The sequence below is a fragment of the Cololabis saira genome, chromosome 5 (assembly GCF_033807715.1).
Source record: "Cololabis saira isolate AMF1-May2022 chromosome 5, fColSai1.1, whole genome shotgun sequence".
NCBI lineage: Eukaryota > Metazoa > Chordata > Actinopteri > Beloniformes > Belonidae > Cololabis > Cololabis saira.
Window position 1 is genome coordinate 22839214 of NC_084591.1, and position 15607 is coordinate 22854820.

The following is a 15607-nucleotide window of genomic DNA, read 5'->3' on the forward strand; positions in this document are numbered from 1 at the left end:
TGTTTGAAACAGCATCATTACTGCTCCTGCCTCGACTCTGCAAGCTCCACCATGAGCCTAATAGGTCACTGCTCGACCCATAAGCCAAACTGATGGAGCTCTGTGGTTCTGGACAGAATCGTAAGGAGAATGGTGTCTTCTCCAGCCCTCTGATCCATAGACATATATACATATATATATATATGTATGTATATGTGTATATGTCTATGCTCTGATCTCTCTCTGGATACTGAAGGACAAAAATGCTCCATGATATTCCTTACTGCCAGATCTCTGTGGATGTGACAGAAGTTACAGGTATTAATTTTCACAGACTAATTTTAATTATTTTAAATAGTAGCACGTTTTACTTTTTGTTTTAATTTCAATTTTTCAAAATTCAATCATTATTATTAATGAAGTAATTTCAAAAATTCATGAAAGCAGAGAGTTTTTTATTGCACTTATTTATCTCATTGTATTGAAAACAAATTGTTTACACGGAACACGTGGGAGCTTCCCATAGTTCTCGTTTAATGAGTCAATAATAAAAATGCAAATAAAACAAAACAAAAAATTATTACTTCAGCGATGAAAACCCGTAGCGCGCGTGGCCAGTCACGTGACAAAATAGTTGTGACGTCGCTGGGCAAGATGGCGGCTTCCTGAGGCACAACGTTGATTCTGTGATCGAGTTAATATTCATCCTTCGGACGTAAAATCTTCGCTTTTTTTCTGGCTCAACAGCTCAAAAGAGGGTAAAGCAGACATGAAGACCTTCTGTGGGAGAGCGAACCCGACCACCGGGGCCCTGGACTGGGTGGAGGAGAGTCAGGAGTACGACTACCACCAGGAGATCGCCAGGTACCAGAGCTGAAATATGATCTAAACTGGCATAACTGTGTGAGCTCGCTTCTTTTAATAAAAGATAAAGTAGCGTGAACAATTGTATAAAGTATCAGTGTTTGACCCCGCTGCGACTTACTCAAAATATGGAGCCAAAGGTTCAGAAATATGATGATGCTACAGATAAAAAGTGTGCTTTGATTTGCTAGTGGCATTGACCAGAAACTCCCTGGCAGAAGATTGTATCTCAATGGGACTTTCCTGGATAAATAAAGGATAAATAAATAGATAAATAAATAATAATTATAGGCAAATTTATAGCCATAAACTCAAGATCATGAAATAAAAATCAGAAGTCATAATAATGAATGATAAAGTCAGTGATTTTATAATTAGATTTTATAGTTTATGCTTAATATGTAAGAAAATAAGAAATTCTGCTTTTTTTATTATTTTTTAAAGGCACCCTATGTAGCAATACCACCCCAGACCAAAGGGAGTAGCATATCATCATTTAAATATTAGGAGCATTCCAAACAAAAATTATTCAAAAAACATGTTAAGTCATTTTTTAGATTGGAGAGTCAATAGTGTTATGTTATCATTTTGGGAACTGTGATTTATTCTTTTCTTTTTCTTCTTTTCTTCTCTTTTTAATTGCAATTGGATCTGTGTATGTTTTGTAACTGGAATTGTATGTTATTGTGTATTGTTGTTTATATTGTATTTTTTAAATAGGACCCGAGGAAGACTAGCCTGGCGTTTGTGCGTCGGCTAATGGGGATCCTTAATAAACATAAACATATCACCCCCACAGCCTGTAAAAGTACTGGAGAAACCCTCAGACATCACTCATAGATAGAGACTTTCTTGATCCGAGGGAAATTCAAGTGACAAATATTTGTGGTACAAACGAACCTAGGAAGCTGGCTGGAACTTTATTTCACTCAACGTTAGGCTTGGAGCTAATGTTTACAGCAGAATATACAGCCTCTTTTTCTTCATGTGCGCCGCCATGTTGCCCAGGAAGCCGGGAGCGCGCCCACCATGGTCAGTCCAAATTTGCTGTGGTTACCAAGTACTTCAACCGATCCCCGTCAAAATAGCTGCAGAGCTGCTGGCAGACATTTACAGTGGAATATCCCCTCACAAATAAAGTTTCTGTGACAAAATCGTAAATTACTGCTGCATTTAACTGAAGCTGGGTACGTATAAGCCACCGATTATTTTGCTTAGCTTCAAAATGTGACGATGACTGGTGAGGAAGTGATAATGAGTAGCCACTGGCTGAGCCGACTGTCCTGCATAAGGCTACGCCTCATACTAAAGATATATTTATTGCTCTATATAAATTTGGTACGAAAAAATTCAACCCCCCCAGAGTTGTCATAGGTGTGAAATCTAACAATAGAGACCAAAACGTTTTTTTTGATTCAGTTAGGTCAAAGTTAGGTGGCTGGTGCTTGATTATTTATGAATCTTCGAAGCGTGACTGACTGATGAGGAAGTGAGGACGGCTAGCCATTTGCTGAGCCAGCTGCCAATCAAAAGTCTGCTCAGCTTGTTATACGTAATTTTTTTTGCTTAATATAAACATGCAAAGCACTTTTCTGCTACATTTATGTATGAAAAGTGCTTTATAAATAAAGTTTATTGATAGATTTATCTGATGTAGAATAGGAAAAAAGTCATCACCCGTACACTCGTCATGGCTGTGAAATATATCTAAGGAGACTAGTTGTGGGATTTAGGACCTGAGGTTCTCCGTCTTGTTTAAAGTCAGGCTGTATGTCAGATGTATCCAGACCATCTTCCTTTAGATCATAGATTTTTATTCAAGCCTTTTCTGCATCAGTTTCTTCAGTTTTCCGTTGCTTGTTGTCTTACTCGGCTCTCGGACTCAAACTGTGCCAGCCGTTGTTTATCTTGAGCTTCTAATCTTTGCAGTTCAGCAGCTTCCTTTTCTGCCTAAACTTGTAATGCAGCATCTTCAGCTGCAGCCTCCTTTCACTGAGAGACTGTTTGATGGGGAGGATGGGCATTTAGACCGGGGAGACAGTGACATGGAACGTGAACTGTTTGACTCTAATACTGATCCAACATCTGGCCGTGGCTCATCCCCATCCTTTGATGTTGGTCCGTTTAGTTGTTTTCTTGCTCTTTTAAGGATAACGTGAGAGCGATACGCATGTGTCAACTCTGTATGTCTGGCTCTGCAGTTTGCACTTGACGTAGGTCCTCATAGTTTAACGTCTGTGCCGGTGCTATCCACATTCTTTATGAGCTCCTTCAGTTCATCGTCAGAAGCCTCAGTAAACATTTCCTGTGTTATACCTCCACTTCTCATAGTTAATTCTGCACTGACGTATACTCTCAAGTCTCTCTGTGTGAAGCTCCTTTCCTTTCTCTCAGCTTCTTGTGAAGAGTGGTACGCAGGTTCGATGGCAGGTATCTGTGTTTGTTAGACGTCTTGAGAGATCTGAGATACTTGTGTGATTTAGCTTTAACTGTATATGAGAATGTATTAATGACACAACAGTAAGTTGGTGTGAAACAATATGTTGAAAAGAGAAAGGGGAACAAAATGAAAGAAAGAATTAACCCGACTTTAAATGAAACAAGTTATGGGAGGGTTGGTCTTAAAACTTTAAGTTCGCCTTTATCTATACCAGTGTGCAACAACAATAGTTTACTTGTATAGTCAAAGTTTTCCTAAGTCCACCTCTCACAGCACCTTGACCTGACCTTGTGGGAGAGCTTTCATGGTCTTATCTGGGAAATTGCAGCTTTCAGTCTAACCCCCGCTGCTCTTTAGTGAGATGGAGAGGGCTTGTGGCTTGTTTATCTCGAAGTGATCAAAGTAGTAAAAAAATGTTGCAGATGAAATCATCAGCAACACGTAATTTATGTTGACGGCATCAGTGGTGATATTTGTGTTTGTCTCTCAGGTCCTGCTATGCAGATATGCTGCACGACCATGACCGGGTAAGAGCACCTGAACACCTGAACACCTCCACCTGCACCTCCACTTCCACCTCCACACCCACCAGCCACAGCAGATTGTTTTAGAGAATAATAAGAAACTCCCGCGGCACACCACCACCCACTGTATTACTTGCGCCTCTTGCAGGGCTGAAGTATGAAAGAGGATTAGGGCCACTGAAGATAAAACATTTTAATTCTGCGAAAAAAGTCAGAATTCTGACTTTAATCTCAGAATTCAAATTATTTTTCTCTTCAGTGGCCCTAATCCTCTTCAGCAGCTGAAGACACTATTGTCTTAAATTCAATTAAATTATTAATTCACTCTGGAAGTCACTAATAGGATAATTTCCTCTGCACATCTTATGACCATAAACTTGGCTTATTCTTTGCATTAAAAAAAAAAGTAAAGTAAAAAAAAAAACAAAGTTACAACCAAACGAGGTCTTTAAAAGTGCCTTCTGGACTCTGGAGGGCAAAAAACCCTTTTAACCGCCTCTGAAGCACCTGGAGAATGAAAATGAAAGATTAAAAAGAAAAAAAATTGTGAGGTAAAAGTTTTTAAATTAGATTTTTCAATTCTTTGAAGAAAAACTTGTAATGGTTTGTCTTAAAAGTACCGATGCGGCGTGTCTTCACCAGTTTTTATGAATTCAACTGTGTATATGGACCAGACTCTTTGGTTTTACTGTTGTTTGATGTCTCCATATACACACTCTATCCCCTGCAGGGCCACACATGCTGTTTTCTGGTGTATTTGTCCACATACCGTAGTTGGGGTTGCTGTGCACGTTTCCCCTCAGGCTGTTGGTGGTGCCACTAATATTTGTCAGCAGAGTTTATCACTGTGATCTGACACGACTGTACTGCATTGGAGAGCTTGTACTTCACCACATTTCTCTCATACTCGAGCAAAAAATTTACTTAAAAACTGAAAAATAACAATAGTAGTAATTTGGCCTCAGCACACACCTAATTTTTTAGGATATTTTTTGTTTGATCCAGTTTTTAAAGATGATGTCTGTGTGCAATAAGCGTGATCAATACGGGTTCACCGTCAACGGCCTGATGTGATCAGATATTTCAGTCAGTTTGCTCTCTTGCAGAATGAGAAGTACTACCAGGGCATCCGGGCCGCCGTGGCCCGAGTGAAGGCTCGAGGCCAGAAGGTCGTCGTCCTGGACATCGGCACCGGAACCGGCCTGCTGTCCATGATGGCTGTGACTGCCGGGGCCGACTTCTGCTACGCTGTGGAGGTACGGACGCGTGTGTCAGCGGGGTTACTCGTGTGGTTCATGCTGAGATTGAAGTACACTTTACCACGAGAGCAGGGGTGTTTCTAGACCCCCTGGGGCCCTATGCAGGAGAGACCATGGGCCCCCCAGGAGTCCAGGACCACAGATCAGTAACAACATTTTTTATTAAACAATTAACATATAAATTAAATAATAAATAACATAACTATCTTTAATGCAAAGTTTACAGACACACTTACTTATTATGTGGCTACGAATGTGTTTGGAAGAGAATGGCTTAATTCACTTTACACAGACTTCATGTTCAGTAAACTTTCTTGGTGGATGAAGTGGCAGGCTGGCTAGCAGCACGACATATTTTTTTATAATATAACACACATAGCTTACACATTCCCACTTACCACTGAGTGGGTGCGTGCGTGCGCGTGTGTGCGTGCGTGTGTGCTACTTGTTGTGCACGGATGAATTATTGTTGTATTTTCCTGATTCCCTGCAGGTCTTTAAGCCCATGGCAGAAGCGGCTCGGTGCATCGTGGAGAAAAACGGCTTCTCTGATAAGATCAAGATCATCAACAAACACTCCACGGACGTGACGGTGGGACCAGGTCCGAGCAGCAAACACTCTCTTTACTTATGAGTCCAGATTTTTACCATTAACATCAGATTCAAGACGCACGGTCCACGTCAGCCGGCAGCGTAAATGTAGACACTCTAGAAATCAGGAGGAAGACAACACATTTATTCTTTTGAAGGAGAGTTTGTGATGTCACATGTGGCAGCCAAACACGTGTAACACTACTGGCGTTATTCCAGACCGGACTTATTAAAGTTATTATAGTTCACTGAGTGCCGGTGAAATGATTTTCAAAATTTTTTTGAAAATCGTTTTTTGACGTTTTTTCTGACGTTTGGTGCCTCATTTTTCTAATTACTCAAAAGAAAGAACAGGGTTACCACATTTTTAATAGGATTCTTTCATACATGACTTTTTTTTGTCACCACTTCTAAAACTAAGACGAACCAATTTTTTATACCTAAAACTGCTGATGCACCTGTTAAAATAACTAGAACTGAAATAATGAAACAAACTGAAAAAAGAAATGCAAAAAACTATTAAAAAGTTTTAAACTGTTATAAGTCTGTTTCAGGCTGGAGCATCTAGTTAAAACATGAGATGAGTGTTTGGATGCTGCTGCCCCGTAGAAGTGGTGGTGAGCAGCTCCAGACATGTTTTTACTGCTTAGACCTCCCAGAAAGTGGACAAGTGAAAACATCCTACATTTAAATCGTTCAGGTCTTTATTTAAACTTTGAAACACTTGTGTTTTTTTGTTTTGTTTTTTTGCTACCAAATTAGCCTCAATACAGTCCTCCTCATGTGGAAAGCTCAGCTAATGAGAATACATTTGTATAGATTGAATTTACTTTGAACATCTTTCGTTTAAAATTTGTACAGATTAAAAAAAACATGATAAAATTGCTATTAAATTACAGTTACTGTAATGAAACCATTTAAATGTGTTATATGAACCAGCCAGAATCTGCTAGTTTCCCAAATTGTTCAATCACCATTAAATTAATATCAATTTAAAAACTAATTCATTTCACATCCTTATTATAAAATTCAACTTTATTAATTCTGCTTCACTATGTTTGTTTCTATTTCCCATGTTCGGAATAAAGCTTTCATTCATTCATTCATTCATTCATTCATCCATTCATCCATTCGTTCTATTAAATGATTCAGTTCACTTTTTATTTAATGTTATCTTTCTGTTTAATGTCATTTTTCAGGCTTGTGTCATTTCAAAATCAGTCCAATTTTATATTCTTTTAGACTTTATTGTTTAATTTTTTTAATGCCGCTTTGTTATTTTTCCATGAATTTGAATTTTGGATGTTCAAAACTTTGAAGCGTTTGCTGTCTTCACCTCATAACTTTACAGTGTTTTGTATCTGCTCAGTTTCAGCTGAAAATATTCTAAAAACTCACAAACATTCTCCTCTTTCTTTTAATTTATAAATGTTTTCTTTACGGTTTTAATGTGAAAAATCTTTTACTTTGAAGGGCCCTTTTATTCAGAACAAAACAGTTTCTCCTCTGCAGGTTGGGTTTATCTTTTCAAAGTTGCGTGTATGTTTTGGTGGTTTGTTTTGACAGATGGAGATCTGCAAGAGAAGGCCAACGTGCTGATCACAGAGCTGTTTGACACCGAGCTGATAGGTGAAGGAGCTCTGCCCAGTTACGAGCATGCACACCACAATCTGGTCCAAGTGAGTGATTCATCTGTCGTCATCCGTGTTTTCACACCTCATTAATTATTAGTTTGGAATGAGAAAATGTTAATGCTCAGACGTAGTACAACACAGAGAAAATCTGCCTGGAGAGACATGATTACCAGGTCTGACGCATCAGGGAGCTGCTTTTCACTGCTGTACAAACAGGCAGCTCGTTCAGACTCTTGGTTCCCAGTGTAGGAACTAAGACTCCACTAAAACAGTCGCAAGATCATTCTGGCAGGTTATGTGATGACTAACAGAGAAAAAAAATAGAAAAATACAATTTTGGCCAAATAACTTTTTTTAGTATTATCAACCCATCCAAAAATGCATTCTAACAATTTCTTCTATTATTTAACTTGCTGGTTTTTAAATACCTGACATGTCTCTATATACTTCATGAGAGACTCTGATGAAGGTGTAAGTAATAGCCGAAACATGTCAGGTATTAAAAAACCTAAATATTCTTGTCTGACGAAAAGAATCAGCAAGTTAAATTGTAACGCCATGGACAAAAATAACTTTATTAAATCAATTTCTTCTATTGCCTTTAAAACAATCCTGATAACACATGTGCTTTTATTGTGGCAAAATTATAGAAAGAGTAGTGGCTTAATCTCAGAACTTTTATTTTGAAAATAATTTCCTGCAACAAACACTCCTCATTTGTCCACATAACATTCACAGAAACTGTATAAGTGAATGTTGACCAATGTGATTATTGCAAAATGAACCTCTGTCCTGGTATTATGTTATCGTCATATTGTTATCGTGTTAGTAACTTAATTAAAGCACTTGTTTTCTGGTGTAACATTACTTCATTTTGCCTCGTAAAGGTATTTGAATAAAACATTGCTAGAGGAGAAGGTTAGGGTTAAATAGAACAAGACTTCTGCAGGCTGGTTTGCATGAAGGAGTTTATCATGGTGATAAACATCCCTGGTCCCTCTGCAGGACGGGTGCGAGGCCGTCCCCCACCGGGCCACCGTGTACGCCCAGCTGGTGCAGTCGGAGCTGCTGGGGAGCTGGGCGCAGCTGCAGCCGGTGGAGGTGGAGGGCGCCCGGCTGCTGCCGCCCCCCTCCGTGGGCCGCTGTGCTGGAGCTCATTCGGTGTGCGACATCCAGCTGAGCCAAGTGTCTCCAGGCAGCTTCACCCCCCTGAGCCCCCTCTGCACCATGTTCAGGTAAGAGAGGGAGAAGCAGGTCCTGCTGGGTCGGGTTCTGCTCTGCAGCAACCGTTCACACCCCCCCCCACTACTATCCCTGCCCCCCCTGCCAGTGTGGACTTCAGCTCCCCGGTGAGCAGTGCCTTCCAGAGCCACTCCTCCCAGTTCGTGGCCCAGTGTGACGGGAAGGCGCAGGTCATCCTGTCCTGGTGGGACCTGGACATGGACCCCAGTGGAAGCATCGTCTGCAGCATGGCTCCCAGCTGGACTTACCCGCAGCCAAAGACGGCCCCAGTGAGTTATCCATCTGCATTTCACGAGCCGTTTTGTTTTCCAGCATCGTAACAACCAACCAACAGTTTCTAGACATCTGCGAGTGATGAGGTTGTGTCCAGCGTGGATGTTTCCCTTGAGTCTGACAGGCCCGCCACACTCTGCCGTGTGTTTCAGTGGCGCGATCACTGGATGCAGAGCGTGTACTTCCTGCCCGTGGAGAGTCGGGTCACAAGAGGGGAGGAGCTCAGTCTGACGGTCTGCCACGATGACTACAGCCTGTGGTACAGCCTGCAGTCTCTCGGGTATGTTTAAATGTCCCTCTTTAGATAGTCCTCTATTCATCCCTCAGTGGGGAAATTCACGTTGAGCAGCATCAGTTCACACAACACACACATAAAAGGATAAAAAAGTAAAAAATATATAATAATAGAATAATTTCAGACAAGACAGAGGCTCTGCATACATTGTGCTGCACATGAATGTGTTTGCAAAAGGAATGGAGAGTAATATGCAAACTCCACTTCAGATATGAGTAAAATGCAATGGCATCACGTTTTCACATGTTGAAACATTTTTTTTCATTTTCATTTAATTTAATTATTTATTCAAACAGGTTAAAACAAAAACAAAACAAAAAAATCTGAATACATAAAATGTATATACCGAAAAAAAAAAAAAAAAAACATAAGCAAAACAAAGCAAATTAAAGAGACGAATCTATATGTAGATAAATATTTCCTGTTTGAAAGGGTGTAGGATGAAGTTTCAAAATCTTTTCTAGTCCTACCCCTTCTAATGTTCTGTTTTTACAATTTCTTCATTTCACAGAACTTCTAAAAGAAAAGCATAAAAGAAAAAGTGGTTCAGCTGAGCAAGGCACTTTGGTCACTGGCTGTCAGTTCATGTGTCCATTTCCGTTTTGTATCCATAAACAGTATTGATTTTAAAGATTTGTTTAAACTTACTTAGTGATTTGCATGATTTCATTTAATCTTTGCAGTTGTTCCACAGATTAACATAATCAGTGATCCATATTTACATATTGTGTATTTAAAAATAAAACAAAATCTAGACCACCATGTTAGTGCAAACGTAGCAGAATTTGGGGTGTTGTGAAATAAATAAGACTTCACCACGTGAGAATGCTTTTGAAAGAGTTAACGTCTCGCAAAAAAAAAAAAAAAAGGTTTAAGGTTACGGGTAGAAAAGGTTTGATTGTTCTCAGTTTCTCACCAGGAGACAGCCTTCAGAAATGAATAAAATATGAGAATTGAAGTTAAGTGTCAGACACACAGCCTCTTGTCCTCACAAACTGTGATCTGTCCAGGAGACGCCAGCATGGTCCAGTTTGTCCCTCAGAAGTGTTTGTGTTTGCCTCTGGTTCTGTTTAAGCAACAAGACCTTTCCTGGTTTAATTAACGTCACCAGTGGATGTTTCCACTGAACTGGTGTGTCGTATTCAGCCAGCAGGACGCTCCGACGCCGGCTCCTTCCTCTCGGCCTTGCTGCACCTGCCGGGCTCACCTGGTCTGGACGCGGCCGCGTTTTGGCGAGCTCAACGACAGGCGGCGCACCAACAGTTACATCAGAGCTCTGCGCAGCGTGAGTGAAGACCAGCATCGCCGTGACCTCTGGTGGTCTGGGCTCACGTGTATTTAATGAGCTGTTCCACCCAGGTTCTGAGGGAGGACAGCGTGTGTCTGGCCGTCAGCGATGGAAGTCTCCTCCCCGTGTTCGCTCGCATGCTCGGAGCCAAGAAGGTACTCCGCTCTCCCCGGGGGGTTGCAGACTAGCTTCACAAACCAGGGACTCATGTTTGTGCTCTGGTGTCTCCTGCTCAGGTGTTCGGCTTGGAGAACTCCACCATGTCCAAACAGCTCATCGAGCAGGTGAAGTGGATTTATTTCATCTGGTGGCTTATCTTTGAGATCCTGAGATGTTCCCGTAAAACTCTGACACAGCGTTACTGGTTCTGGCAGCTGGTGGAGTTTCTCAGCTTCTTTTTCTGTCAGTCTGTGTACGTTTAACACAATGCCAAAGAAGACAGACATCAGCTGTGATTTTAGAGAAGCTGTTTTTGCTTCCCATCAGTCTGAGAAGAGTTAATAGCCCACTAAGGAAGATTAATCAGATCATTCTGATTAAAGATGTTACAGTGGACCAAAGTCCAGACCTCATCCTGACTGAAATGCTGTGATGGGAACGTAAAAGAGCTGTGCATGAACAGATACTCAAACTTCATGGGAGAAATCATTGTTTTATAGAAGAATGGGCCAGAAGTCATCCTCAGCAACATGAGGGACTGATTATGTCTTATAGGAAACGATTACTTCAAGCTCTTTCTTCTGAATATGCTTCTGTTAATAAAAATAATGATGCTATATGTTTTTTTGTCCATCTGAGTTTGGATGAAATAGTTTTTAAGACCTGGACCACATTTGGTTTACTGTCATGACGCATGACTCTTAATATTGAGAGCAGATCTACTTTCTCTTTACGTGACTGTAATTAAGAGCCATTTAACTACCTCATAAGTTTGAAAGTTTTCACTTCTCCTGCAGGTATTGGAGGCTAACTCGCTGAGAGGAGGGGTGGAGCTGCTGGAGGTGAAGCCTGAGCAGCTCACCTGCGGTGACCTCGGAGGAGAGCAGGTACTGTCATCTCTTCTTCGCTGGTACCACGAGGGAGAGAAGCAAAGATGCTCTAGTTTTATTCTGCTTGTAATGGTGCTGAGAAATGTCGGAGTTAGAAAAGTGTGTAATTTGGTGTAAAAAAAAAAATGAAATAAAAACACACATATATATTTTCTTTGGTTTGTAATGCAACAAAACTTCAGAGGCGTGTATGTTTGACGTCCCTCCCAGATCTCCGTCCTGATGGGTGAGCCGTACTTCAGCACCAGCCTCCTGCCGTGGCACTCCCTTTTCTTCTGGTACTGTCGCTCCGCCCTGGCGGGCCTGCTGCGGCCCGACGCTGCCATCCTGCCCGGCTCCGCCTCCCTGCACGCAGTCGCTGTGGAGTTCCAGGTCAGACAGAGGAGAAGTTCAAGAGCATTGTGGGATCTTTGCGGGCCTTAAACACCTTAAAAGGCGTCTTTATAGGGTTTATAAACAGCTTAAATGTTGTGTGTCAACATTTCTTTAAATTGAATCTCGTTCTTGGATGTTGATGGGAGAGTAAATGATAGACTGCTAATGGAAGTAGCGTTTAGTCCTTTGTGGAGCTTTAAACTGCTTCAATTGCTGGTTGGACGCTCATTCATGTTTGGAAATGTGAAATTCTAGGATTTGTGGAGGATAAGAGCGCCGTGTGGAACATGTGAAGGCTTCGATGTCTCCCCCATGGATGAAATGGTCCAGGTAAAATTGGTCAATTTTTCTTGCCTTTATATCCAGTAAAAAGATATTTTTTCCTAGTACTTGTCTGACATATAGTGTGTGAATATTTGTTTTAATCATATAGGCAAGGCAAGCCAAGTTTATTTGTATAGCACAATTCAACACAAGGTAATTGAAAGTGCTTTACATCAACATTAAAAGCAGCAAGACACAATTAAACAGTAAATAACAAATAAAATGAAATAAAATGATCAGAAAAGAGGTAAAATAATAAAATTGTTAAAAAGTAAGGGCAGTAGAGTACAGCAGGTAAGTATTTAATTTAAGAGTACGCTTGAGTAAACGGTAATGATTTTAACCCTGATTTGAAGGAGCTGACAGTTGGAGCAGACCTCAGGTCTACAGGAAGTTTGTTCCACCGGTGAGGAGCAGAATAACTGAACGCTGCCTCACCTTGCTTGGTTCTGGTTCTTGGGAACCACAACAAACCAGATCCAGATGAAGCTCAGGGGTCTGGGAGCTTCATAGGGAACTAACAGATCCAGCATGTATTTTGGTCCAAGACCATTCAGGTCTTTGTAGACCAGCAGGAAGATTTTAAACTCTATCCTTTGACTCACTGGAAGCCAGTGTAGCGATTTCATGACCGGTGTAAATGGTCCAGTTTCCTGGTGTTTGTAAGGACTCTGGATCTGGATATAGTAAAAAAAAATGTTAAATGGTGGGGAATTTTTTTGTCTTTTCAATGAAAAAATTAAAAGTCTGAATGGAGTCCTAACGGAGAAGTACGGATGGGTCGGGGAGGATGGTTTCAGTTCGGGAGGCAGAATCAGCTCCTGCGTTTGTTTCACCCAGCACTGACTTGTGTCCCCTCAGCGGTCTCTGGACTTCCAGGAGTCCCATGAGGCGGAGCCCCACCCCCTGTGGGAGTACCCGTGTCGAGCTCTGACTCGGTCCAGCGCCGTCATGACCTTTGACTTCACGCAGAGCATCCCGCAGCAGCCAATCAGCAGCCACGGCTCGCTACCTTTTCTGAGGTCTTTTACTTCACCTTGCTGTTGTCCGTTTTCTCAAGCTGCTCAGCACTGTTATTAATACTCTCTTTAATGTCGGTTTCAGGGCTGGCCGTTGTCACGGTGTCGCGTTATGGATGGAGTATCACTTAACTGATGACATCACTGTCAGTGCAGGCCTTACTGAACCAATCAGTGAGCAGGTATCAGCTTTTTCTGCCTTTATCGGCTGTACTTCTTTCTTTATTTTGGCTTTTTTGCGTCATCCAGTGGTCCTCAGTCTGAGGGCCGAGCCACGTTGTGGTTTGCTGTATCGCCAACTCGTCTCCAGATTACAGGTGTCGAACTCCAGTCCGCGGGCGCTGCTTTCCCGTATGTTTTGGGTGTCTCTTTGCATCAATACACCAGATTCAAATGAATGCCTCATCATCAGCTTGTCATCAAGGTCTGCACACGTCTGTTAGTAACACAGTTGTTAAAGCAGGGCCACATCCAACACATGCAGGACAGCGATCCCGGAGGACGGGAGTTTGAGACCCCTGTTCTGGAGTCTCATTGGCTGCAGCTCCATGTGCCTCGTACCACCAACTCCTCCTAAATGTGTAGCATGTTTGACAGGTGCAGCGTGGCGTACAAGGCTACTAGTTACTGCCAGTGGTACCCTGATTTGGTGCACATGGCATTATTGAGCTGCTATGTTGTATCATTTTATTAGAATTATAAAATTGCACTGAAATAACTCTGAAATGTGTATTTGGAAGATGAAATTACATCTCATTACTCCCTTTTTGCTTAGATTAGTCAAACCTGGACAATCATATGTTTGAAGGGGAAAAAAAAAGGCGAATCCCTCCTGATTCATTTGAATTGATAACGATTCCTGGATATTTTAAATATCCCAGGAGTCTTTAGTGCTCCTTTCCAAAGCCCACCGGGCTGAGGGGGGGAGGGCATATATTTATATTATGCATTATAGTTTTAATTCTAGGAAGTGTTTTTCTATAATTGCTGAAATGAAGAGGGAAACAGATGTTAGATGGATTTAATGTGATGCATGAGTAAACATTACAGCTATGTGAAGTTTGGTGATGACTTTGTGTTTAATGGCAGTTTTAATGTTTTTTTTGTTGCGTTTTTTTTCCCCCTGCAGGGCGACTGCAAGTGGAGTCGACACAGGAAACAGGGAGTGTACTTTTTAAGGTCGCCGTGGGAGAGTTCAGGCGACGGCAGCGCTGCAGTGTCATTCAGCTTCACCTTTGAACCCAGTTTAGGAGACATCAAGATGAACTTCAGCATCACGACTCAGTGATGCAAGTTACTGACTGAAATCCTGACTTTTACTTAAACTCTTTCCCCTTTGGTGGATTTTTTAACATCTGATTATTATTTTGTAAGGATCCATTTAGCTTTTATGGTATATCGATATCTGAGAAATTGTTTACGTGACCATTATCTCCCAACACCTGACCGGACTTGAGTGTTTTAACTTCAGAAAACAAAATGTACAACATCCTAGACTGCTCCAGTAAATACTAAAACAGTGAAGTATTCAGCGATGGATTTACTGCAACGTATTTAACAGGATTTCATTTGTTCCACATTTAAAGCTGCATTTTAACAGGGTGATTTTTCCCAGACGCCCCCGTCTTTAAGGGCTTCCTTTCCTCTGCCTTTTCATTTCAACCACAGGAACAATGGAATAAACAGACCTAAAAATGAGCACCTGCTTCTCAATGAATTTTGTTTCTGCCTTCCCACCGAGCAATCTTAAATCTAAATTCTCAACTAGTTTATAAAATTAACGTTTGTCCAAACTGTTTAAGTTGAGGATGCCATTGAAGTAACGGCTGTTGTTATGTAATATTAACAACAGCGTGCCTGGTCAGCTGTCTATGAATCCAAATGTTGCTATAAAGAGCTGTTTTATAAACTTTTATATGGATTGGTATATCATATATTTATTTACATGAAGCTGGTTTGTTGTCAGAACACAAGGCAAAGATTATTTTCGTGTTCAAAGGTAATTCCAGTCCACGTTTCCTGCTAACTTGGTACAAGACCATCAGGGAAGCACTTTAAGATGAAGCCTATGAAAGGTTTTCCTTGAAATCTCACCTCAAACACAGTTTAGGCACCTTTTTAAAAGCTATTTGGTCAAGTTTAGCTGGGATAGCCCTCCAGCAGATCAAATCTCATTAGATCAGGTTTGTATTGACTTGTTTCTCTTTTGGGGAATTTAGAAAGAAAATAAAATGCTAATTGACTTTTCATACTCACTGTGAAAAATTAATGCGTGTCTGACAAATGATAGTTGGGGCGAGTTCACACTTTAAAACATATTCTTACAATTGATTCGCTGCATCTATCTAAGATTTCCCAGTTCTGCTTAAAAATGATTATATAAATCCGTTGAAATGGCCTGTTATCAGTGACAGTAACACAAACATGTTAGAAACAGTGAAATAAAGGAAA

The 15607-nt window shown here is 41.1% G+C and overlaps 1 protein-coding gene across 1 annotated transcript; it reads left to right on the top strand.

Annotated features, from left to right (window-relative positions):
* Nucleotides 1-625: 625 nt before the first annotated feature.
* prmt7 (protein arginine methyltransferase 7) lies at nucleotides 626-15576 on the top strand. The gene is made up of 17 exons (XM_061721241.1): nucleotides 626-843; nucleotides 3774-3810; nucleotides 4914-5063; nucleotides 5560-5668; nucleotides 7224-7336; nucleotides 8297-8526; nucleotides 8622-8802; nucleotides 8959-9086; nucleotides 10248-10386; nucleotides 10461-10544; nucleotides 10626-10673; nucleotides 11346-11435; nucleotides 11649-11810; nucleotides 12069-12143; nucleotides 12999-13159; nucleotides 13242-13338; nucleotides 14286-15576. Exons 1-17 carry the CDS (start codon nucleotides 749-751, stop codon nucleotides 14442-14444), a joined length of 2058 nt encoding a protein of 685 aa, XP_061577225.1. The 5' UTR covers nucleotides 626-748; the 3' UTR covers nucleotides 14445-15576.
* Nucleotides 15577-15607: the final 31 nt, after the last annotated feature.